At 36.5% G+C, this 27837-nt stretch overlaps 1 protein-coding gene across 2 annotated transcripts in view; it reads right to left on the bottom strand.

Annotated features, from left to right (window-relative positions):
* pxylp1 (2-phosphoxylose phosphatase 1) overlaps positions 1–27837 on the bottom strand; it is a 77294-nt gene that overhangs the window by 29825 nt on the left and 19632 nt on the right. Inside the window, exon 2 of one of the 2 annotated variants that reach the window (XM_039755824.1) lies at positions 19149–19286. In XM_039755824.1, coding sequence (XP_039611758.1) covers positions 19149–19227 — 79 coding nt within the window. In that variant the 5' untranslated portion in view covers positions 19228–19286. Of the gene's footprint in view, positions 1–5130; positions 5193–19148; positions 19287–27837 lie in introns of those variants that run through there. The other variant, XM_039755832.1, reaches the window with a different exon arrangement.

Genomic DNA, 27837 nt, shown 5'->3' with positions numbered 1-27837 from the left:
AGAGACTAATTCATGCAATATGCCACAGGTAATCTACTAACTATAAACCCAGAGTATAACTGCCATTTTTTAATTAGTTTATTATTAATGTATTTAATTTTTAGAATGGACTCTTTCTTAGAAATGTGACTCTCAAATAATAAATTTATTAAAATGTCAGGTTATGGAAGTCATGTGATGCCTTACTTTAATGGTCCATTATTTGACTTTCTACCCTATCATACTTGTAATATTTAACCAACAGACTTATTTGATACTCTTTTGGCTATTACAGACACTCAGAGCAAATTTCTTTTTCAGTCCAAAGACCCCATTCCTCAGCTCTTACCTTGCCAAAGATGTCATAGCTTCCTGCATCTGAAACAAGTAACATGGACACCTGGTGGGACTCTATGAGAAATCTCCTTCTCGAGCATACTACCATGCTGAACTACAATGCAGGCCAGCTTCACTGCTATAGAAACCAAGATGAAAACTATATAGAGATAGATAGATATAGAAAGATACAGATATATAAATAAAAAAGTATATAGGCAAAACTGAGTAGTGGTGACAGTGTTTTACACTCAACTGTATCCAGTTACAACTTGGAGGTATAAACACATACCATTAAGACATTGCTGACTTGAACATTAAACTTCTTGATAGGGCTTGAGAAAATACCTTAAGAATTGAGGGGTTTAAAGAGGGTGCTGAGAAGGACAATCTGATTTATTTTTTTGCCCACATGTTCCTGAATCTGTTTGCCCCCGAGGTTATGCAGTCCCATTGGGTGTTTACTAGCTGTGCACAAGCTGCCAGTCCTCTGCCTCTTGTAATTCAATTTTGAAATTTACAGACCACCAAGGCATGTAATGTTCAAAATAACAGTTATGAAGGCTCATGGATCTGCTTTTTTCCTGAATTTCAGTTGTTTTACAGCATGCCGACAGTTGTTCAAAAAAAGCATATCCCACTGGGCTTCAGCAATATTCACTCTATCCCACAAAACAGAAAATATGTCTCAGATTACTCCACTTGTTATTCAATTTACCTTTGGAAGCATTTGCTGCAATCGACAACTTCATTATAACTGGCACTTTCCTGCTCTGAAGATTTATCTTGAAATGTACTGTTTATATTCTGCACAACATTGATCAAGTTCTACCTCAAGTAGCAGCCCAGGACCAGTGCTTTTCAGGTTATTGACATACCAGAGGACTTTTTATTGCCTAGAATCTGCTTTTGAGCCATCTTTTATATTGTTGATACAGTGTTGGTGCCATGCTTTATCTATGAGTACTGGTATTAAACTGATGGACCTTTTGCAATGCTAATCTATTTAATAGGTTGCCAGATCATTTACTCCTCACTCTCCAGTTTTTTGTCATTTACTTCTTGCTTGTTCTCTGTATTTTACATACTATTGTAAGACATCACTTACTTCTTGTCATTAATTATAAGGGTGAGGACTTGGGGGTTGGTTGGTTTTGGGCCGCTTGTTCTCATTTTCTGGTAGTATCTTTGTATTATGCTCAGGGGGGGTTGATCAGCTGCTGGGGGTGGTTTGTGGAATCATTGGGCATGTGAATATTGGGAGTTGAGGGAGGTTTACAGCCTCATTGCTTGTTTTCACGTTTTTGGTAGTTGCACAGTTCGTGTTCTAACTGGTATGGGTGGTTTGTGGGTTGGATGGGTTTGGGAGGAAGCCTCGGCTAGAAGAGGTTTTGGGTTTTTTATCTGAGAAAGGAATCGATCGCCACAGACCAGCACACTAAAACTTCTGTTTCTTGTCATTTCACACTCTCTCTTTGTCAGTGTCTTTTATCAAACTAATTATGGCTTAACTTTATTTTATGGAATAAAATCCTAGATCTCCTCCTTTATCATCTGCTGCCCGCAGATGTCTTACATTGTAATAATAATCATTACAGGGTAACAGCATCTTCCTCTGTTTGCTCTAAAAGGTGTTGTGTTCTTATTGTACTACTTTATGACCTATGAAATTAAGGACTTAAGGAAATCGTGGCAATGGCTTTGGTCACTTTTGTTACTTGCTGGCTGATCTAGGAGGTTGAAAATTACTCTTCCATCTCTGCATATGGCTTCAACTTATATTGTTGCACATTCTTCCCTGACCTCACTGGCCATCTTTTTAAATTCTCTGCCTGTGAGCTTCTGGTTGGCATGGACATAAAAGCTGTGCAAAATCCATTGTCACACAAAACCCATTAATCTGTAGTCGCACCTCATTTTAAATTTTTTGTAATAAAATTTTACTGCTCATCTTAATGTATTAGATTTTTTTTTTTTTACGCCCTGCACTCAATGGTGGAAATTTAATGCCTTTTCTATAACACAAATCATTTTGCTATCAAATTAGACGAGTTTCTAACATTCAGTATTGGCTTTGTACTGTAGATAATGCAAGTGTCATTTGAGAGGGAATTAAAGCCTTTATTCAGAGATTTACTAATTCCTTTCCTCAAATTTGGAACATACTAAACTCCAAAGTATAAAGAAGCTTGAAACTAAGCTCTGATCCCTAAAAAAACTTACTCGCTTGTAGTCAGTAATGATCATGAATATCTTATTGCTCACACCAGAACTGAGGTTAATAGCCTTTTAATTCAAAGAACCAAATTCTTAATTCATCATACTAGCATTTGCTAATACGTCTCTGGGGCCAAGACAAGCAGGATGCTTGTTTTTAGATTCAAGAAAAATGTATGTTTTGCCTCGATACCATTCTGGCCTATTGGTTATTGAAAGTCATTAGCAAATGAATCCTTCCCAATCAGTCTGGCTTCATACGCCCATGATTTGGTTCCTACCTTTTCAAGCCCTGCTGCTCTTCTTTCCACTAATGCAGAGAAGACTTTTGGCCACATAAACTGGCAATTCTTATGGCAAGTCATAGACAGAATGGCCTTATGTCAGCTTTTATAAATCTGATTCACCTAACCTGTATGACTTTCGAAATGAAACTCTGTAGTATCGCTCCTCCTGCACATCACCTTTCCAAGTACCTTGGCTGTCAGACAATCCTACAAGCCAAAAATGCACCCAAAAGGCTTAGAGAATAAAACAAATATTGTGACTGACAGCTTGAACAGACTCCACTTCAACCACTAGAGATAAAAAAAAAAGAAAAATAGCAAAAGTTATAAAAAAAAAAAAAAAATCCTAAATGTGCGGACTGTAGCTGATTGTAATAAGTAAAGTAAAACATGAGGAGTTAGAACTTTGTCTGTGTATGCCTATAGCGGTTAAAAAAAAATACACACACACACACAAACTTCAGCACATAACTGATAGAAAACACAAAAACAATTACTTAAGTAAATGAAGTAAACAAGTGAAGTTAAGAAAAATCTCAAAATGATAATAGCCTATACCCAAATTTCACATTATTCCTACTGATTACCCGCTTCTTTTCAAAAGAATAGAGATTCCAATAAAATTGTGTTTTACAATGACCATCAACAAAGGCCAAGTGAGTCACTAAGGACAGCAGAAAAAAAAAAAAAATCAGGAATTGATCGAATGCAGAATTGTTTTATTCATGTGCAATTGTACATAGCATGTTAAAGATTAACCAGCTCCAGCACTATCATTATTACTTATAATTTGACAGATGTGTTTATCCATGGTGACTTACAATTGGTTATATTTAATTTATTTTTTTCACTTTGAACATAGGAAGGTGAAATGACTTGCTCATGGTCACTCAGTGTCAGTAGCAGGATTTGAACCTACAACCTCAGCGTTTAAAGTCCTAGGTCCAAAGCTTGAGCCATTATGCCACACTGTCTGCCAATAAGATTAGCCTGTGGTAAATGCTCCACAAATACTGTAAACAGAAAAACATTTAGTTACACAGTACATGTGATACACCTTATTAACTGCTGGCACTATAACGGAGGCCCATTGTCTTTTTAAACTTTCTGTGTGAAATCTGAGAACACAGTTATTGAGCCCAAAATATCTTTTTCTGAGCTCTATTTTTTAGAACCTGAAACCGATTTGAAAAACCTAGTTAGCCTTGAATTAATCTATGATGTTTAATGACTCCAGGAAGCTTCTAATGTGTGTTATGAATATGTGTCTGACCTTCAAAAGTGCTGCTGACTGTCTCCGATGTACTTTTTAAAGCAAACACTGAAACAGGCTGCCTCTTTGAGACTAGATGCGCTAAAATAGGAGAATGGCTTTGTGCTGCTTTTATTGCGTAGGCAATTTTGCTTATCTCCATGACAAACAATATTAGCAGTGTTCCTTATGAAGAGAATTCAGTGTTGGTAGACACGGCTGAAGGGAACCAAAGCTATTGCCAGCTGCAGTAGATAAAAATGCAATCCACTGAAGAAAAAAGAAAAAAAAGAAAAACTGTCAGGATGCTTCCTTCCTCAAATACTGCTGCTGATGGGTACTTAATAGAAAATGCTTAAAACCTTCCATGCAATCAAATGAAATAAAGGAGTTTTCTTTCTACAGAAATTACAGATAGTCTCCAAATATTCATCGAGAGAATTCAGGTTCACTCAAGAACATCAAAAGGATATCTCTTATATTAATACTATTATTATTATTATTATTATTTAGAGTACTACAGTGTAGGATAAAAAAAAATCCTCAAAATTTAAGGAATATTTTTATCCAAGCTTAATAAGGAAGTTCTAATGTTCTAAAGTGGCTCACTTAGTCGCAAAATGACTAGCAAAAATGCACATGTCTCCAGAATATTAGCTAACTTTAAAATTTAAATCATGTTGGATTAAATCTACAAAGTACAAATAGAATAAGCTACATATGTACTATAAACCCAAAACTCCACATGCAGTGTCTCTTAAAGAAAATGTGTCTAGTATTTATATAAAAAAAAAAATTCCAATATGCTATGCCATTATGGAGAGAATGTATTTTTCAAACAGTGCACAAAATTCTCTGTTAAAAGAAAGTGTAAATATGAAAAATGAAGTGGCATAGAAGTGAAAACATCATGTTGCGTTAACATAGTTTTCTGAGCTAGGAAATACAAAGCAATATATAACTTACAATTTAAACAAGATCATACAACTAAAAAAAAAAACATACAAACGGAAAGCTGCTGTAAAGGCCACTTTGATTTTCAACTAAAATTCAACTTACCAGTAAGCACTAGAAAAAACCACAACAGCCATCTCTTCATGTCTGCAGCTTCTCAGAGTTGCACAAAAGTGCTTCTTGCCTAAAACAAGGCAGGAGCTAGATTTTTCCATCCTGAAACTGCTAACCAATCAAAAATGTGTTTGAGACCTTAAAACTAAGAGAGCTTTATATTCTGTTTTGCTAGGCCCCTAACCATTTACAACCTGGCAGTCAGATTTGTTGATATCATAACCAGATTTAAAACGTTATGCCTGACTGAAAAACGTTTTTACTGCTACCCATAAAGAGGAGGAGGAAAAGGGTTAGAGCAATGCTTTAAAACAAATTTCAACTTCTTGCATTTTTAAAAATTTTATTTATTGTATTAACATAAATCCAGCTGTAGTCCATCTGCCATCTTAATAATGGATTCTTCAACAAGAGCACAGTAAAAGCAACTTGCCAAAGCAGTCATCTTTATATTAAAAAAAAAAAAAAAGTTCAGATATCTGGTTTAGCTAAATTTAAAATCATATGAGGATAATTAAGATGAACAGTACCTTACCTGTTGACTTAATAAAAAAAACTTGTATAGGTTGTGGGGGGAAATAAAGAAAAAAATGGGGCATACAGAAAAACAGAAGAATATGGAACCTAGACACTAGAAGCGCTAATCTATTCCTGCTTTGAGCATCATTTAAAACTATACTCAGGATGGGGCACCAGTCTGTCGCCAGGTACAAGGCCACAAGCACATTAACCAGCAGTTTTGAAGTGCCAGTCAAAGTGAATGCTTGACTTAATTGGAAAACCTGAACCCCAGAAGGAATGCAAAAGTGAAAATGCCTCACAAAAAAAAGTTCAGAAAACAAACCTAAGTAACCCAAGTGTCAACAGTAGCTGGTGTAATGTCAGTCAAAAACCGAACTCCTGCATTTTTAAAACCAACCCTGAGTTAAGCTTGTTAACATTTTATGCTATTTCAATAAACTACAGTTTAATAAATATTGATTTAAATATATTGGTTTTATTTAAGTGCTTAATATAGCAACAAATACAAAAGCATTGAATATGCAATTAGTTTTTAAAGAATAAAAAGTGGAGCGATTGCTCAACCAAATTTTGATTTACATTGGATTTAAAATGTAACATAATAAATCAAAATCCAAATATTGATAAAAATAAAACTTAGTCTAATAAAACATGAATGACAGCATCATTGTTCACATAATTCAGTACTTAAAACAAAAAAAAACATAGCTAACTTGTAATTTCACGGCTCTGCCTTTTACAAAATATGGCTATTCATCAGTTCTAAAAGAAAACTTTTACAAGACAGTAGCTTTTAATGTAAATGGGGCAAACACTGTGAAGGTTTATTTAAACATGTCAAGGCAGAAACTGAAGCTGCCCATGGCCATATAATATGGAAAGTTTGCCAAGGATTGTAATTTATTTAAAACAAAAGTCAATCTCTCAGTTATAGCATTCTTACCCAGTTAGTCCAGCAAAGGAAGCATAGAAATAAGAATGACAGCTTAAACAAAAAAGCAGTTAAAATCTACATCTTGCCTGAAGAAGGGGCCTGAGTTGCCTCGAAAGCTTGCATATTGTCATCTTTTTAGTTAGCCAATAAAAGGTGTCATTTTGCTTAGCTTTTAAACAAGCCACTAAAGTAAATATTTTTTTTTCTAGCTTATCTGCATTATTGTATTTCATATCAATTAAACTAAAATAAAATGTAATGTAAGCGTACACTTTTAAAATACCTTGAATGATTTCTTGAGATTTTTTTCGTACTTGGCTGCAGACAATAAAGGAACAAACTGTAATTTTAAAAACATTGAACAAAGCAAGATAGACTAATTATCTGTCCATCCAAATCTCAATTTTTCTTGAAATATGTCAAACAGATTGCGCTGTACAAAGTTTTGAAATTCCAAAATGTTCCATTGCAAACTTGTCTATCTTAGAACAGAGAAACATTCATTCTGGATTCAATTTAGGTCACGGTTTGAATTTTACCTTGACAGCATTTATATCAACTTGTATATTTTCTGTATTTTCCTCATCTGACCGCCCCTCAGATCCTCAGTACAAATTAGTTAACATTTAGAGGAGGCGTATAAAAGCTGCTCATACAAAAATCACACACACACGAAGTCACCTACTATATCTGGAAATGAATGGAAGGGGAAAGAAACTCTGTCACAATCCCTCCTAACCCATTAATAGTTGTGTTTGGTGTACTTCCAGATAGGCTAAAAGTGGAGGAGGACCGTAACTGTATTTGCCTTTACTTTACTACTAGACTAGAACTAGAAGAATCCTAACCCACCTCTTTTAAGTCAGTGGGTAACTGATGCTATATACGATTTGAAATTGGAAAAAATGAAATTCTCACTTAGTGAATCTGTTCAAAACTTTTTAAAAACCTGGCAGGATCTAATCAGTAACATTTTAGAATAAAATATTTATATTATGGAGGAGGACTTCTTTCCCTCTTTACTGCTCTCAAAGTTTTACTCAGGCTGTTGGCCTCTCTCTCTTTCTCATGGATGGGGGTTGAGTTGAATTTAGCTTTGTTAAGTTTGATTTGATTGTATGGAATGTTACATGCTTTTATTCAAATTCAATAAAAGATTTAAAACCCAAACTTAGTCAGTGTCAGTCTCTTTCTCCCAAGAGAAAGGGTTGGGTAACTTTAGTACCTGCTATGTCCACTGCCCTCTAATCACCTTGTGGAGCATGGCATATTCCACCCATGCAACGCATGCCCTCTCTTTCTTAGAAACATGCCACTTCCCATTGCACTTCTGGGACCCCACACCACAGTGACTATCACAGTGCTGCAGCCCACTCCTTCTCACAATCACCAGGATCTGTGCAAGTCTCTCTATCCTGTGAAATGTCACACAAGCACTCACTTATGCCTTATGTCACATTAGTGACCCATCCCCACCCTCTACTCACAGTCATTTCCTTTTCTGTCAATTTTATTTTGTTTAAAGTTATTTCTTTCTTAAATATCTACTACTTACCCAAGGATACTGGTTACATTTTGCATGGATTCTGGTTACACACACCCTATACACGAAAACCTTTCATATGGTATTAGTTAATTATGTAAGGTTTTGTTTGATAATACTATATTAAATGCAAAGTTAATTTGTATGTTTCTTTAAAATAAACTCTAGATTAGAGATAAAGACTACCCAGTTTTATATTTACCCCTAAATGCGTCATTAGTCCAGAGTAATTATAAAAAATAAAAAAAACCTCAAGGTCCTTTGTAAAGCTAAAGTTCTTTATTTAGCTTTTGCTGTCCCAATGCCATATTAAAAATAATCATTACACCAGTCCCAGAACAATATCCTAAATATGCCCATACTTTAGTCACATTTATTATTCGGGTGTATATTAATGCAGGACATCTAGGGGTATGACTTTAAAAATTACATAGGTATAGAAATGGTTACTCTTCACAAGATATGTTTTTGACACTTTAGGGATTCTCCAGATCTAATTAGCCCTCATAATGGAGGCATTTAAAATTTCATTTATTTTCCTGTTAAGGAAGCTATTTCAGAGCACTAATTAGTTCAACTTCTACCCTTTTCAAAAATGTAGAGGTAACAACTATAGTGAAATAGAAAAATAATTGTACATCAAGGTTTGATATTCAGAAGCTGTAAAAGCAAGCCCATATTTGAAATAACTACAGCTCTGCAATAAACAGGATTAGAATGAAATAGCTACACCACCATGAAAAAGATATAGTAACAATTTATTTTTATTTTAATTATCATTATATTCATGTAATGGTTTTCCTATGCACAAATTGCTTTTGAAGAATAGATCTGTAATATAAAAGTTTACTATGTGTTTTCATGTTGATACATGTTACATGATTTCTTCACAATTGTGTAAAGAAATAAAGTAACTACTAAAGTAAACAGAAAACGCTACATTTCCCCCACACCCAAAACCAACCCCCGCCCAGTTTTGATGTGAATGTGCATTTCACTTGGCAGCGGCCTGCCAAGTACAAAAAAAAAACAGCCTTTCAAATATTATCTGCTCTGTACAGTACAGCTCAAAAATTGTTTCTCTTCTTTGAGGCTGGAGGAACTTGTGAATATGTAGCTCTATAATCTCTAAAATTTCAAAACTCCAGAGTACAGGCCGAGTGGTGCTCCGATGTACACATTTCTAATACAGAGGAAAATTCTAGATCCTCCTTGTGCACTAGCCGATATAATCTAAGGGAAACAGTGTCTACTTCTAATTATAACACACAGAAAGGGAGAAGCATGAATTCTGTGCACAAGACTTCCCCTTGATATTGATAGTTTGTAATTAACAAATCACTGTTCCCTGCATCTATAATTAATATTCTTTTTTTGGTAGCCACCTTTATTTAGGATGACTTACAAAAAACAAACCATGGCTTTATACATATAAAGGGAGTTATTAAAAAACAAACAAAAAGCAAAATTCGTAGTCGAGGACAAGAAGTGTAGTACTATGCCTACTCCTTATGCTAGATCAAAAAAGTGAATGATTGCATCAGCACAGCTGCAGATATCCAAGAGTAGAGCAGAGGGGTAGAAATCCTAATGAGTCATAAGGTACTTGGTAAAATATAAAGATTTGATTGGATATTAGTAGATGAGGAACAGTTGTATGAAGCTCAGTTTACAGCAATAGGAGGGCAACATTATCCAGTTTTGGAGGAACAGTCGGCAGATAAACCAAAGCAGAATGGAGGTCATGTGGAAAGACCACAAAATAGAGGTATTGAGGAGTATAACCTTGTAAAGAAAAAGTAAAGCAGAAATTTAAAGAAGGACAGAGAACACAATTCAATTAACTAAACTTCAGAGAAGCTGAGGTGGTCTAGTTGCTGGGATACCATTCAAGGAAAAATCTGAAGACCACCAGCCAAAAGAAACTAACAGCTTGAATAATGAAATCAGTGGCATGGGTGGTGAGAAAAGGTCAATATTATGAACAACATGACTGGCTCACTGAAGAACTCTGCAGACTGAATGAGAACCATCCAAGATTCCTAAAGGTACCAGATGGTAAGACAGTGACATCTCCAAAGAATGTTCTGTGGAGAATGAGAAAGCAAGCACAAGATATAGGGCATTGAAGGGATTAAACATAACAGTGTTTGTTCATGAGAAAAAAGTGGTGCCCAAGAAACAAATGTATCGTAGACAACTTGAAACCAGTCCTTGAGAAACACCTGTGGAGATTTTCCAAAAAGACCTTCAAGAATTAGGCCAGATATTGAGGGGATAAGATCAGCATGGAGAAGTTAGAGGTTTAGAAAAATGATGAAAGGGTTATAAGGATAAAAACAGAAGATAGAGCAGAGTTTCTTTTCTGGGGGTGCTGGCAGTGGTTAGAACACATGCTGTTACTGCTAGTCCCACTTTTACAGTATATAAATGGAGCCACTATGAGTCATCATTATTATTACTACTAAACTGTTACTTAGAAAATGCCTTTATCCATAGGTGATAAAAGTTACGATTTTTAAAAAAAATCAATTTAGGAAAAAGGTGGTCAATAGGTTACTTGAAAACTAACAGAACAGAAGGGTTATTAAGGAGCAGTCCAAAAACGTGTGTGTGGTGTTATGGGTCCACAGCTTACTGAGCAAAGGCCATTTTTAAATAATCACCGCACCCGAGGCGGCTTCGTGAGGGAGGGCGATGTTGTAGCGAGCCGCGGGGCAGTCGTCGATGTGGGCGCTTCTCACTGTGTGCACAGGTGAGGAACTGCCCACATTCGTGATTGCTCCCGTGGCTAATGCTACAGCTGTGATGGCCCCTCACGTTATAAAAAAGAAGCGCAAGTCGGTTGAAGGGGGTGAAAGGAAACGATCGGAGAGAAAAAGGAAAGGAAAGAGGACGGAGGTTACAGGAAGCGAGGAAACATGCGGTGCAAGAGAGACGGACAGGCGGTGTGTGCGTGTGGTGAGCGCACGATCTAGGGCAGCTGTAAGGAAGCCGGGTGTTAGGCCAACACCCAGGCGTTTGAGTTGGATGTTGCTCCCGCTGAGCGATCAGGTAGCGGGAGTGACCAAGGGAAGGCGACTGGCCGCAGAGAGGCCATGGAAAGGCAGCGGAAGTCGGGAGACTTGGTGCTGGAATCCCCAATGTGGGCGACCTGGCCGTTGTGGGAAACCAAGTTCTCCGAGACTGGGATAAGTGCCAACTGAAGCCAGGGATCAGGAGGTCTCCAGTCTCGTGTGAGTGTTACAGGAGGGCAGCTGCAGAGAGCATCTTGCCTGCTGCTAATCCCTAACAGGATAAGTAGGTGAGACGCTAACAGAAACGTTACCCCAGATTTGTTTGTTGTTTTAAGACTGCTTCCTAAAGAAGATTTTAACCTCTCGTTTTAAAGGATTGTTTTTTCTATTTATTGATTTTAACCTCCACGTTCTTTTATTGGATTATTTATTGAAAGAACTGCACTATTTATTGGAACACTTTTGTTTTGATGGACAGTTTTAAATAAAAGCACTATTGCACTTTTTGCACCACCCCTTGCTCAATTGTTTATTTGCCTCCACTAGCTCTCTCGGTTTCATTATCGACGGTGTTGGGTTCAAGGGTTCCCAAACATCAAAGGGAGCGTGGAGCCAGAACCCACATCGTCACAGTGTGAAGAAGCAGGCTTTTTCAAAACCATTTCCCACAAACATCCAAGAATGGCAGTTGTCAAAATTTGACACATATTGAAATCTTCAGCACAAAAACTATAAGTACTTCCCTAAACACTCAAATTCTACCTTCATGTGAGGTACAAATCCAGACAGAATTGAAACTAACTTTGAACAAAAAGAAAAACAAAAAACACAAGCTAACGAACAACTAATCCACACAATATACAAGGAGAAAACACATAGCGTCACTGTACATTTACACTGAACTGACAAAAATCATCACTGGATAGGACATCAGTCTAGTGCACAGCACACTCACATACCCAAGATCACTATTCCAATAATTCAACAAATACTCATGAAAACACTTCTCGGTAATAAAGCAAGTCAACTATGGACTTTAATCAGTAATAAAACCATTACACTGATCATCTGTGCTTGAATTTGCAACACTCTGTTTGACTGCACACACAGCAGCTGAAAATATTTAGTATGTCTCCATCTGTTTATAAAACCCAAGTTAGCTATATTAAGGTTTGTATTCAAAACACAATTTTTTCATTCCAACCATCCATAAAAAAGTATTAATATTGCACATAATGTCCCTTTGCCTTTTTGCTATTACAATATAAAAATCACATGGTTGTTGTCCAGCAGAGAGGTAAAGAAATGGAAGTATGTTTTAAATACAGCAGATAAGTAATTAAGTTGTAATTAAAGATCTCCATGAAAATGAAATTCCATTAAGCTTCTCGTGAGAAGTCAAGCAAAATGACATACATCTTGCCTGAAGAAGGGGTCTGAGTTACCTCAAAAGCTTTCATATTGTAATATTTTTAGTTAGCCAATGAAAGGTGTCATTTTGCTTGACTTCCCATTGTATTCATGATGGCTAACACGGTACAACACCCTAGTACTAAATTAAGCTCCTCAAAAGAATAGGCAAGAAGTAATAGTGTTCTGGGTCCATGTATTTTTTTTTCTGCTTGTCATTTACTGTTCTAGTTGGAAAACTAAACCACAACTAAAAGTCCAACTTTTCCCTGTATGATTGTTTCTCAGACAATTCAGCAGGTGCTAAAGCACTTTAAAGGAACATGCCAAATAAAATGATTACATTTTGTGTTCTTTGTTACTACTTCACTTTCGGCATGAATAAGGGCACAACATGAACAACAGCAAATAATACGTAAACAACCAAGAAAAAAATTTCATATTACTCGTGTCACATAGTGTCAGATGTCCAGTCATATGCTCAGATTCCTCACAGTATCCCAAATGTATGTATTTTTGCTATCATGTAACACAATAAACCTCACACAAATGGAGCCAAGCCTTTGAACTGAAGACCCTCCTCCTATTCTCTCGTTCATTACTTAGGATTCCTGCCCAGTTATAGCTCATTCATGTGTCTGGAGCATAGTGAGTAGAGTATGACTATCCATCCATCATTTTGTTTTTCTTCAGCCATTCAGAGGTGGATTTGCTGGTGTGTTTTGGGTCATTGTCCTGTTGCAGCACCCAACATCGCTTCAGCTTGAGTTGACGAACAGATGGCCGGACATTCTCCTTCAGGATTTTTTGGTAGACAGTAGAATTCATGGTTCCATCTATCACAGCAAGCCTTCCAGGTCCTGAAGCAGCAAAACAACCCCAGACCATCACACTACCACCACCATATTTTACTGTTGGTATGATGTTCTTTTTCTGAAATGCTGTGTTCCTTTTATGCCAGATGTAACGGGACATTTGCCTTCCAAAAAGTTCAACTTTTGTCTCATCAGTCCACAAGGTATTTTCCCAAAAGTCTTGGCAATCATTGAGATGTTTCTTAGCAACATTGAGACGAGCCCTAATGTTCTTTTTGCTTAACAGTGGTTTGCGTTTTGGAAATCTGCCATGCAGGCCGTTTTTGCCCAGTCTCTTTCTTATGGTGGAGTCGTGAAAACTGACCTTAATTGAGGCAAGTGAGGCCTGCAGTTCTTTAGACATTGTCCTGGGGTCTTTTGTGACCTCTCGGATGAGTCATCTCTACGCTCTTGGGGTAATTTTGGTCGGCCGGCCACTCCTGGGAAGGTTCACCACTGTTCCATGTTTTTGCCATTTATGGATAATGGCTCTCACTGTGGTTCGCTGGAGTCCCAAAGCTTTAGAAATGGCTTTATAACCTTTACCAGACTGATAGATCTCAATTACTTCTGTTCTCATTTGTTCCTGAATTTCTTTGGATCATGGCATGATGTCTAGCTTTTGAGGTGCTTTTGGTCTACTTCTCTGTGTCAGGCAGCTCCTATTTAAGTGATTTCTTGATTGAAACAGGTGTGGCAGTAATCAGGCCTGGGGATGGCTACGGAAATTGAACTCAGGTGTGATACACCACAGTTAGGTTATTTTTTAACAAGGGGGCAATTACTTTTTCACACAGGGCCATGTAGGTTTGTATTTTTTTTCTCCCTAAATAATAAAAACCATCATTTAAAAACTGCATTTTGTGTTTACTTGTGTTATATTTGACTAATGATTAAATGTGTTTGATGATCAGAAACATTTTGTGTGACAAACATGCAAAAGAATAAGAAATCAGGAAGGGGGCAAATAGTTTTTCACACCACTGTATAGGACTAGATACCTGATATTTGGCCTATGCAACATAAGTAATTTTAAATTTTGTCATGAATGTTATATAATTTGCTGATATGTTTGGTGTGTCCATATTCAAGGCAAAGTTAATCTTGCTCTCAAAATTAATATTCATAAAGAACAGGAGATATTAAAAACTTTGTTGCCTATAATTACAAACAAAGTTGGGTGAGTAACAGATACCAAAATTACAGTATAGGTGGATGGAATATTTCATCTTAGATGCTCACACACAAATTATTGAAAACTAATAATGAGATATACATTAGTTATTTTAGTTTATACTAGCAAAATACCCGCGCTTCGCAGCGGAGAAGTAGTGTGTTAAAGAAGTAATGAAAAAGAAAAGGAAACATTTTGAAAATAACGCAACATGATTGTCAATGTAATTGTTTTGTCACTGTTGTGAGTGATGCTGTCATATATATATATATATATATATATATATATATATATATATATATATATATATATATATATATATATGTATATATATATATATATATACATATACACACACACACACTCTTTGGGGTGCGAGCAACTGTTGCTGGGGGTGGCAGAATCCATCAAGGAAGAAAAATGAAAAACATTATTTGTACAAAATCATAATTTATTTATCCATTCCTAAATAATTAAATGGGCAGGCTATTTCGTATCAGTGCAATACGCTGTTTGTTAAAACGTATGACTCCCGCTCTTACGTGCAAGTCTGCGTGGATATTATGAACTATCGTATCTGTTCAAGTTCTATTTACATTTTAAATAGAAGGAATTTTTATTTAGTTGACAGAAATCTCTTTGGTAGGAATGGAAGTTAAATATAGGCATCATTGCATACATTTTTCTTCACCATACAAATGTAAAGAGTAAATTCGCCTTACATTCCAACCAAAGATATTTGTGTCGACTAAATCAGGGGTGTCAAACTCAATTGCACAGGGGGCCAAAATCCAAAACACACTTTAGGTCGCGGGCCGAACAGGATAAACATTTATTGAACAAATTAAAACTTTTGAACATAAATATGAATAAAAACAGACAGGAATATTATTCCGGAATAAATCAACTCAAACCTTAAATAACTTATAATATTTTACTCTCCATAAAAATATATCCTGTCTAAATTATACAAGTTAGAAATAAAGTAAACGTTAAAAGAACAAACATTCAAATTTCTTTACTCTTATGTAATTTTATATAAAAAATAAACTTAAATTTTAAATATCCCAAAAGATTTTGCTCGCCATAAAAATATATCCTGTCAAAATTATACAAATTCAAATATGAACATGCTGCATAACAAAACCTGGAAATATAAATAAAATGTGTTCTTTTCAGCAATAACAAATCAAATCATTCAGTTGTCTTTGCTCATATGTCATTTTATCAGAGCTGGACGCCTGGCATCTTTTTTTGGCAACAGGTTCGTTTATGTTTGGTGTGAGGTTCTGTGTTGTGGAGATTCTCAGGATGGACTGCAGGTGCTCATCAGTGAGGCGACTCCTGTGTGCTGTTTTGTTAGTCTTCATCACTGAGAAGAGCTTCTCACACAGATATGTGGTACCAAACATGCACAAGGTTCGAGCCGCATGTAGACGGAGCTGGAGCATTTCTGCGGTAATGGAGTTAATAAACTGTGCAAGCCCTGCAGTATCGTACTTTGCCTTAAGTGTGCCATTAAACTGCAGCTCAATCACTTCCATCTGAATCTGCGCAGGTGCAGTTTCCACATCGACGGCAAATGGGTTGCGAAACAACTGAAAATTCTTTTTTTGTTCTTCAAAGTCACCAAAGCGCAGTGCGAACTCAGTGCGCAGTGTGCTCAGTTTATCAGCAAAGTGCGTGTTTGGGAACACCGTTGTGCCGACTTGGTTCAACATTACTTGGCAACACAGAAAATTGGGGCAAGTTGCACTGGTGGATTTGTGTCTCCCATAAAAGCAGCTTCACTTGAAATCACTTTGTGATTTTGCACGGGTAAAAACGTCTGCTGAAGTGTCAGATTCTTCTTTAACTCTTCTGCTTTCTGTATCTTGTGCATTGCATTCAGGTCTTTCAGGTTATCTTGATGTTTTGTCTCATAGTGCCGTCTTAGATTAAATTCTGTAATTACAGCCACATTAGCTCCACAAATGAGACACACGGGTTTACCGGCAATGTCAATAAACATGTACTCAGCCTCCCATCGGTTTTTAAAGGCTCTATTTTCAGAATCAACTTTTCTCTTTGGCATCGTGTGGGCTAGCTTCGCAATAACTTGCAGCATCATAAGCTAGACTTGATTAACGTGGTAAGTATTCGGCAAGGCAGCTGAAGTGCTGCATTATGGGATCTGTAGTTTATTGTGTTACCAGCGCTTCATATCCCCGGCAATTAAAAACAATATATAAAATGATCTCGCAGGCCGGATATAATTACACGCCGGGCAGGATGTGGCCCGAGGGCCTTGAGTTTGACACATATGGACTAAATAGAACTTGAAAAGTGCTATTGTGGTTTTGCCTGCGTGCCTCAATAAGTCACCCTCCCCTCGCTCTTACTTTTTTACCGTTCATCTAATGAATACACTGAGTATGGCTTTACCGAAACAATTATTGATGGCGAATGGATTATTCATAAAGCTTCAATTGGTGATCTGTTTTTCTGTGTTAACCTCATATTTTTTCATACTTCTTCTCAAACCATGGGTGTGCGAGGGTAAAATGAATCGGGACGCGGTGATCAATGTAATCGGTGTACCATGAAATCATGCATTGACAGAAGTTCCCCTTTGCTTGTATTGCAAAGTGGATTAAATGCGTGATTTTTTTAATGCGTTATGGAGCATATGCATCAAAGCTTCTCAGCTGTGCTTGTGCTAAGAAAAGGAAAGATTTTAAAAATAACGTAACACGATTGTCAATGTAACCTTTTGTAAGTAGTGCCTGGAGGATTCAGTGTGGAGAAACTGTAGAGACAGCATGTGTATTAACTTGTGAATTTTTCTGTGAGTATTTGGTGGCAGCATCACAAAGTCGCTTCCGTAACACTGCGTGCGTTAGCTGTGGAGCTCAGCTCAGAGCAAAATGAGGTGAATGGGAGGGGAGATGATGACGTGACTTCCCCACCCGCCTTTAACTGTCAATCCCCCACAAACACAGTCTCTCGGAATTTGCATAAGCACAGCCCTTCACATGCAATTTTAACTTAGTTACAAAGTGATCAAAACTCTCGTTTATGTCCTGCGTCCTCTCATTAAACTTGTATCCCGCATTACCTGTGGGCATGTGAAACGCCAGCGGTAGCCTGTCTATGAACTTAATTTAAAGTTTAGGTTTACACCTTGCTCTGTTTCCGAAGTAGCAGTACTCATGAATATGGTTGTATATGTCACTCGCTCGCTTTTTATTGTTTCGCTGCCTTCTCAATTATATAATGCATGTTTTTTTCAGCGCTTTTTGGAGCTCTTCCTGGTTTTCTACGCACTGCGTTGACAGTCAGTTCATGTGATTACGTGGGAGGCGTGATGATGTCACACGAAACTCCGCCCCCACGGCTTTCGAGCTCAACTCCATTACAATAGATGGAGAAAAATAGCTTCCAGTTATGACGATTACGCGTAGAATTTCGAAATGAAACCTGTCCAATTTTTGTAAGGAAGCTGTAAGGAATGAGCCTGCCAAATTTCAGCCTTCTACCTACACAGGAACTTGGAGAATTAGTGATGAGTGAGTGAGTGAGTCAGTCAGTCAGTCAGTCAGGGCTTTGCCTTTTATTAGTATAGATAAGAAGTATATGATAAATGGCAAATAAAATAGGTGTAAACAGTCTGATAATTTTAGACTGGGATCTTCAAAACACTCACCATTCAAATATCTACATTAGTAACAACAATACTGCTGGAGCAATTTTAAATGTCAAAATATTTATCTATTGTATGTGACATTTCCTTTTCATTAATGGAGAGCATCATTGACCTCAGAAAGAACAAAGGCAGTCACGGTCCACTCCACATCAATGGCTCCCCTGTCCAGACAGTTAGCAGATTCAGTTTCTTGAGGTCCAGACCATCAACTGCCTTTCATGGTTAGTTAACACCATCTGCATAGTCAAAAAATGTCAGCAAAGGCTTTTTTTTTCCTGAGGTGGCTAAAGAGCTTCGGGGCAAGCACCAAAATGTTTGTGAACTTTACTGCTACACTATTGAAAGTATCCTGAATGGGTGCATCACTGTGTTGTTTAGTAACCTAACTTGCCAGGATTGCAAACTCCTCCAAAGGACTGTCCATGCAGCTTCTAAAATCCTTGGGGCCACGCTTCCACAGCTTCATGTCATCTGCTCAACCACATGTGTATAGACAGCGTAATCCATCATCTCTAATGACAGTCACTCACTCTACTTGCTTCAGGAATGTCTTATTCTCCGAGGCCATAATGTTACTGAACTCCCACTAACCTGATCCTACCTGCCATGCACCAAGCATTGTATTCACCTGCTAATTTATGTGTAACTGTAGTGGATGTTATTTTTTTAACTCATTTATTTATTCATTCATCATTTATTTGTCTTCTGTTATTCGTATTCATTTACAAATAACTATAAATCTGGTACAAGAATTCCACTATGCTCTTGCAGTGTAGGTGACAATAAACATTTTGTAAAAATAAATAGATGAAAAAAAAAAAACCACAACATTGAGTACAAGTAATACAAAATAAAGCTTATAGAACTCACAGAATTGCAGACTGAGACTCAAAATAGCCAATAATGCTGCCACCACCAGCAAAAAAATGAACTTGTTCCGAGAAACCATTGTTCAGGCCAGTTTGTCAGCCATCCATTGTGAAATGTACCAACTCCATCCACCTCCACCTAAGTGAAAAAAAGGAAGAAAAAAAAATAAACCTGAGGTAAATTCCAATATTTCAATATGAACAATAGTAAAACCATATACTAGTAACTTCCACACAGGAAAAACAGAGAAAAATGTAAAGACCCAAGAAAGCAGAAGATAAATTAAACTATTGCTGTAAAGGAAACATGCAATTTGTGGGACCCAATGCTCTATAATCATAGCCCATTGCTACTGAACTCAGTTGTTTACCTGAAGATTAGAATTTGACATTCTGTGAGACATTGGTTAGTTCAGAACATAATGTCTAGATAGGTTTAAATATCTTTGTTCTATTTTTGATCAGTATTTCCATTTAGGACACAGAAAAGGAAAAATGGTCCCTCCTTTGTAGCTTTGGTTTTTATCTTGTTGCCAAGACTTCTGACTCGCACAGATGTACATACAAGAAACAAAACCACACTATAGAGAAAAACCATATAAAATCCTAATAAAAAATAAATTCAGAAGTTTATTCAGTCTTGAGTGCATGTACTAATACTTAAGTAAGCACTTTCAAATTATCTTATTTGCACCTCACCTAAAAGTTGGGTAATTTTATCATGAAATTTGGGTGATATTACTATTCAAATACAAATTAAGAGATTTCAGTAAAATAATGCAAATTTTGTCAGATTTCCAATAAAATAAAAAAGCCTAGATGTCTTCACATTGTTAAATCTCTTTAAATATGCAACTACTTTTTCAATACAATATATTTTGCCTTTGACATGTACTTTGCAAATTTAGTCTTTAAGAGACATTAATATTCAAAAGGATTCCACATACTGTCTCTTCAGACGTGCTGCAGGACTACACTCTTCTGGGAACAAACAAATAGCAGGAGGAGTGTTATTTAGAGGAGATTCCTTCCTGATCAGACTCTTGGTGGCACATTGTTGTTGGATTTCTGAGATGGATTGTCCATAAGATTGCTCTTACAATATGCGAGTCTGGTACCAGAATCCCTTTGGCCAAAGGTCAAGGATTATTAGCTGGTATTATGTTCATTTCTGTAACTATGTTTACTATGGTGGTCAAAAAAAGACTGTAAAAATCTGGAAATGCTGAATGTGTGAGATATGGCAGGGTTAATAGAAAGCAGGTATAGCATGAAGATCCCACCCTTATTTTTGCACAGTAGATCAACTCTTTGTCCAGAGTATGAGAGAGTTCATAAATTTTGTCCATACAGTTATGTAAAGATTCTCTGCGGTTAGGGACTCAGGACTCCAATGAATGTAAAAATCCTCCATTATATCTTAGGCCCATGATTAAAAAAAATATTTTAAATTTAATGGATTAAATATGATGTAAAAAAAATTTTAAGAAACACAAGATAGAATGATCACTGTTCAAGCAAATCACATGTGTGTGGCTGGCTGCCAGGACAAGGATGCATGGCTTCCACCAGAAGAAATCATATGAACAAGTGGGCAAAGAACAAGAACATAACTGTAAACTGTAATACAGTTGGTGTAATTGTTATCCAATTGTGCAGTGAAGCACTGAAACAAAAAGATGCCAAGCAATCTTGAAATAAAATGCAACTTTTAAAAAGGAGTCTTGTTTCACTCAGCACTCCTCGCATTAACCAACAAAGCTGCCCAATGGTGCAGTACTCCTGGAGATTTTCAGTCTATTCATTTGTGCTACTACAGCATTGTCTGTAGTTTTCTGTGAAAGGTCACAAAACTTGTAAAATAATTTCCATTTAATTATTGATGACAAACCTGCGAATAGGAGGATATGCGAATCGCAAATTTGTTAAACAAAAGGGCCGACCAGTATTTGCTTTGTGGAATTTGAGAAGGCTTTGGAAATGAAGGCCCCAGATCCTCTGCTGTGTGCCACTTGTTCTCTGGCATCTGTAGAGTAAGAGCCATATTCACACACTTGCTGTTAATTTAAATCTCCTTAAAGTTTTCTTGGCTAGGACATTGATATACAGCTGAAGAATGGAGTGGATTTAATTCAAGGATTGGAGAGTTGGAACTGTACTAGTTGTGAATGCAAATATCTTTGCCTCAGGCTATTGTCCATAGCAGAGTGCTAAAATAAGAACTAAACCCTAAAAATCTGATGTCATGGTCCTCTCTCAGAATTGTGTGCGTGGGCCAGAAAATTGTAAAAGAGAAGTTAAAATTACTATTTTAGTATATATAGCAATCTACTGTTGGAAGGAGGGTACTAGATACTATAAGAATAAAGTCTACACTGCAACTTAAGTATTAACACTAAAAACAGAACAAACTAAGAAAAAAGTAAGCAGATGATCCAGTTATTCACAAAATATCACTTAATCTGCAAAATATGGCAGAGGCTGGATCATGTGTTCAGTGTATATCAGGGGTGTCAAACTCCGAGCCTGGAGAGCCGCAGTGACTGCAGATTTTCATTCTAACTCTTTTCCTAATCAGTGACCAGTTTTCACTGCTAATTAACTTCTTTTCCCTTCATTTTAATATCCTTGTTTTTAAGAAATCATTCCTCTGAATTGATTCTTTTCTTCATTAAATTGCAGCCAAATAGAAATGAAATGTGAAACGAGCTGACAGATGACTAGCTAAACTGGGGCTTCAAACTCCAACCAATTTCACTCCAACCAGTTTCTTAATGAGAAGCAAATTCTTGCTGTTAATTAAACCTGTTATTTAATTCCATGGCTTGTTGCTGCTCTCATTTTGCCACAAAAGACATTTCCAAAACTGTTGGTTTTCTGTTTTTTCTAAGAACACCATCAAAATGTTTAAGTGACCTTGGAGATCAACCTTACTCAGACCTTCACTTCTTTATTTTCAGATATTGTGGTTAGCTGGTTATGTGGCGGCTTGTTTTGTGTCTCATTATTGTTTGGCTGCTAATTAAGGAAAAAGAAACAACTAAGGGGCCTCAGTCAACTTAATTAAAACTAAAGAGAAATAATTTAATTAGCAGCCAAAACTGATCACTAATTAAGAAGATGGTTAGAATGAAAACCTGCAGCCACTGCGGCTTTCCAGCACTGGAGTTCGACACCCCTGGTGTAAATAATCACCTCTGAAATAGATGCATCCATTTATAAAGCTAACTAATGATAAGAGAAAATTATTTCAGTAATAGGCAACTAAGATGTGCATGCTTATGCAGCAAGAATATGAACTAAAACATGCAACAAAAAAGTCTTAAGAACTGCAAAAACTTGGCAAACCAACAATTTGACAATATCAGTAGATAGATACCCAAAAGAATTGTGTAAAAGGCCTGAAATTAATACAACTTTAAGAAAGTATACACTAATGACTTACTGTGATTTAAATGTAATTAAGTACTTTGCAATTAAACTCAGCATTTACAGTATTTGGAGTGTATTATTCTGTAAAAACAAACTATATATGCTTGAATCTGTCCCACTCCTCTGTGTCACCTCTCTTGTATTGCCCTCATCTTCAAAATTTTGCCTTGAAGGTGGTGAGCCCAGATGCCACTCCACAAAGCTTTTCAAACAGGGTCCAAGTAGCTACTTGAGTTATCCAGCCAAAAAGATGCTCTAAAGTAATCCCCTATAGGTATAGTAGGAAATGTATTTTAAAAGATTTCTGAGTTTGATGTTATGACCACATATGTGGTATTTCAGAACTATTAGTTGAAGGTTAGGGTATCCTCACAAATATACACACACACACAGAAGTACATCATTGCTAGATCATTGCTCAAGAACTGAATATTTATTTATGGATTGTGACTTATTGCCCACTATCAAATGTTGTAAGTATAACTTATTGTTATCTCTAATCACACTCCTCTCATCTTGGTTCTCGCGTTTTCACACCCTGTCATTAACATATGTGAAGTTTACAGAATTCATCTTCAAAGAAACCTGCACTAGAGACTTGCACAACCTCAGAGATTTTCGAATGAACACTTTGGAAAACTTAAGGCATTTGTAAAAGGCATATTTCTTCACATCTCTCTCATAAAAATAAACTGGAGACTAAGAAGACAAGAGTTAATTAGTGACATTTCTTGAATAGATCATGAACACACCAGGGGTCTCATGTAGAAACGGTACATACGCACAAAAATGTTGTGTATGCCCCTTTACATGCTCACATCGCAATGTATAAAAACTAAACTTGGCATAAAGCCACGCACATTTTCACACCAGTTAAATCCTTGGCATACCCAAGTTCTCTGCTCAGTTTTGCAAACTGGCGGCACTCAGCGTCAAACCAGTGCTTTTGTTCCAGTGTGGTTTCCCTTTCTTTTTAGATGCACTTCCCTGATGGCTTTATCAAATACACTGAAATTAACTGCATATTGTTCATTAGTTTAAGGAATCTGATTTTAATTAACCCGTAACAATATACAGAATGTTACGGAACTATATTTGGAACTATTCCAAATACCATAGCTGCTTTGGTGTTGTTACTCTCAAGTATTTATTCCACTGTACCCGAGTGTGGAATCATAGCTCTACAGCAGCTGATCGGAAAGAAAATTATCAGTATATAGCATCAAGCACATGCTGCCTCAGCCATGCGCAATTTGAACTGCTCCCATACGGCAAACGCTTCAAAGCCTTTCCTGTAAGGACCTCGCAGTTTAGAAACAGTTTCATCCCAAGAGATCTAAATGCACTCAATCAGTCCAAGTGCTCCTTGTAGAACGGTTTGTACTTAGAAGTACAATACCTCACTGTAAACTTGCGATAGTTATAATATTGCACAACCTGAGCCACTTTATAAAGCACGTATTTACATATGATGACGATATCATTTTTAAGGTGAAATGCAGCCAAATATGTTTTTTACATTATGCAGATAAAATCTCAACATCATTTAAATAATGTATATTGTTAATAATTAATCATGTGAGGACATGGTGGACAATGGTAGCGATGAGCTGACACTCTGTTCACGGATTGTTCCTGCCTCGTGCTGTCTTCTTGCAGGGGCTGGCACAACACTAGAAGGATAGATGGATAAAATAATTAATGTACTACGAAGATATTTCAATGTTCCTTAAAAGTTTTGAAGAATCTGCATTCTAAGTTTACAGATGGCTAAGTTTACAGAATCAATCTTGTCACTCTCTCTGCGCCACCATGTTCCCATGTTTAATAACATGCTTTAATTGTTATCATCATGAAAATGATATCAATTATACATCTCAGTACAGTATTTAATTTATTCAAACAGTTGTAATATCATGAATGTAATGGATTCTGTGTCCTGTCGGAGGAAGAGAAAGCTCGTTTAAGAAGCATGTAGTGATTCAAACACAGAGCACATAGAAGAACACATACAAAACAAAGCATTTAACGTGCTCTTTTAGTTACGATGGTATTTGAGAAACTAGTAAATTAATTGATTTTAAGATGAAGTTTGATGTTCTACTTTAATGACAAAATAAACTACATGATTAAAGTGGAAAGTTCAAGATTAAAGTTGACATTTCAAGCTTTTTTTGCCACTGTGTGCCTATTTTTTGCCTTTTCTCTGTACTCTAATAAGCTTCCATATGACTCTGAGATGGTGTACTACAACATACCGTGAAACCGACTTTGATATCTGACAACTTCTTTTTTATTTCGGGCACTGTGTGACTTTGTGAACTTGAACTTTTGAGTTTCTTCGACACTATGTCACTCGATCAACTGCCTTTTGTTGTTTATATCACTGTTTAAACCAACAAATAGTAAATTTTTCCTTGCTCCCACTTGGTATTCGCTGAAATTCTTCTATTTTCCCCCCATGCTTTTGCCATTATCTTTTAACAGAACACTGAGCTTAAGGGCTATTTATATTGATTTGCATATTCAAAGCGGCGTAATTCTGGGAGGAGTTGGGGAGTGGCAGTTGGCGCATTCATGTGCGTTACTTTTCACACTGTCCGGGATTTACGTAGGGGAAGAACGTGGAAGTTGGCGTACGCATAGATTCATGCATCTGGATTTTTTGTGTGTGCGCACATTTCCGCTTTTGTCCGCGCACAATGTTTTAATATGAATTCTACGCACGCCATTATGACGCCCCAGGGTCTTCAAGTGAGGGGCCTACAATCAGAATTTCATCTCAACAACAAAAGAAGTTTAACACCTCATCTTGAAATCACGATGCCATTATTATGAACATGGAGAAGGCTAATACGAATTTATCTCCGCAACTCCATAATCAGGAAATTGATAATGCAAATGGTGATAAAATCATAGACCATAAAAATATAACTTACACATTCAAGGAGTACCAAGTCCTTATATTTCACAGTTTATACAGGATGAGACACAATGTAATTATTTTTTTGATACAATACACATACCACAGTTTTATACTCTTCACGCATAAGAACTTAACAAATCTCAGAACTACTTGATGCTATAAACTCACTCCAAAGTGAGAAAGTGGCTACCCAGTGGAATTTTATAAAACATGAACTAATTTAGCTTCATTAGTATTAGCAACATCCATCAAAGCTAGAGAAAATAGATTTTTACCTCAAACTTTTTGACAGGCATTAATTACCATTTCTACAAAGAAAAATAAGGACTTACTACAATATGCAACATACAGACAAATTTCACTTGTGAATAACGATGTTAAGTCTTACAGTAATTAGCACAATTGAGAATGTGCTTCCTTCTGTAATATCACAGGACCAAAACAGATTTATTAAAGGCAGACATTTAGCCTCAAACCTTCCATGTCAGTTTAATGTAATATACTCATATGGTGATCTTTCTAGATTAAAGTTATTTGTTGTGCAAGTTCTGTAAATTTTATTAGCTTGATTGTATACTATACCAGCTGTGTTACCCGGCTCCACCTGGGGAAGTAAATAACCTCAGTTGTAATATCATCAGTTAATCGATGTATCAGAAGTACTTACTTTTCAGTACACAATATTTTTATTTAAACCAGGCACTAATAACACTTCAGTTGAGCTGCTTACTGTTAAACATGTTACACGTAGTTCTTGATGGTGCTGGTGTTAAAGAAACTGCAGCAGAACTCATTGTTAAAGTGGTATTTGGTAATGTTACAAAGGTAATTTAAAGCTGATTCATTCAAAGCTAAAACCAGGTAAAATCCTAGACTATCAATTAGTATCAAAACCTAAAGTTTGTACTGCCTTAGTTTACAGTGTATTTGAAAAAATGTGTACCACTAAAAAAAACAAATGTTACTCATTACTTTTACAGCACCTTCCTGTTCTTCTCTTATCACATTCTGAAGAAAAGAATCTCCATCAGCTGAGGAAAAAAAAAAGTCTCACTTCATTCTGTCAAGTCATGGCTTGGCTCTGTCAGTTCATTTTTTTGTTTTTTTCTTTTTTATTCCACTTTTTTCTTTAATTTCATAAAAGTGCTTAACACATAACTTATTTGATATACTTTATTATTATTTCCCAAGGGGAAACTGTCATTTCACATGACAGTTGGAGTTCAGGCCACAATAAATGTAATGATGATATGCAGGTGAACAACAGCATTTATTTTCTTTTTCTAAAAACACAAGGCATGGATTTAAAAAAAAAAAAAAAGGGTAGCCAGTTTAGTTCAGATTGTCACATGTGAAATACCCCTAATCTAGCAAAGAAACAACGCTGTACAACAATTTTTCCCCTTTTCCAACTGTGCTCATTTCAAATTGTTATCCAAAGGTGGCCGAGGAGTAGAAGGAGGTGAAAAAAAAAACAAAAACAGTTGCTGCCTTTGATGACATGGCATTTTTATCAATGCTGTTATTTAAACTTTGCGAGTGCTGATGAAATTGTCTGGAGCAGCACACTGGCTTGAAGGGAATTGTAGCCCACACTTTGACTTTTGTACAAGGCTGCAAATAAGCTAAAAGTGGCAGGGGAGTAATATACTTTAAGTAATACTTTAATTTCTTATGGGATCAGTTGTGTGAAATTGACTACACTCTCCACCACAGTGTGTGGCAAGCACTTGCTAAACATATCTTCTTTGAGCTTCAATCATTTCACTTCACTTCTGCAGAGAGCCTTCAGTTGCATAAACCAGCATGCCCCATCTGTCAAATTAGCATTATATAAATAATACTTCTTTCTTGAAGTACAAATAATGAAAAATTAAAAAAAGAAACACATACAAAAATACACACACACAATCCTATACATACAAAATGCACACATATCATTTTTATGTATGAAGTGTATGAAGACCATTTAGGTGATTTAAAGATGAAAACCAGTTAAGTTTTCTTCCTGTCTGTTCCCAACCCACATTCACAATGTCCTTTAAGGGGAAACGATAGAATATCCTTGTCAAACTGCGTGTCAAACCTATGAATCAGATTTTGACAACTGAATCTTATAGAGGATTATAGCAAAGTGACCTCTGACAAGCCCAGGTAAAATGGATTGTGACACCCTTCCTTGCCAGTCCTGCTAATTTTGAGCATTCCAATAATCTGCATTAAGAGAATTCACAAATACTGTGTTTCTGCACTTAAGCCTTTTATAACAAGTATGGAAGAAACAGGAGATTTTATGTCACAAAGCAAGCAAGCAAAATAGAAAGAAAGCATA

This window comes from Polypterus senegalus, chromosome 1, assembly GCF_016835505.1.
Source record: "Polypterus senegalus isolate Bchr_013 chromosome 1, ASM1683550v1, whole genome shotgun sequence".
Lineage (NCBI taxonomy): Eukaryota > Metazoa > Chordata > Cladistia > Polypteriformes > Polypteridae > Polypterus > Polypterus senegalus.
The sequence above is the reverse complement of the archived record's forward strand: the minus strand, read 5'-3'. Positions and strand labels throughout refer to the sequence as shown.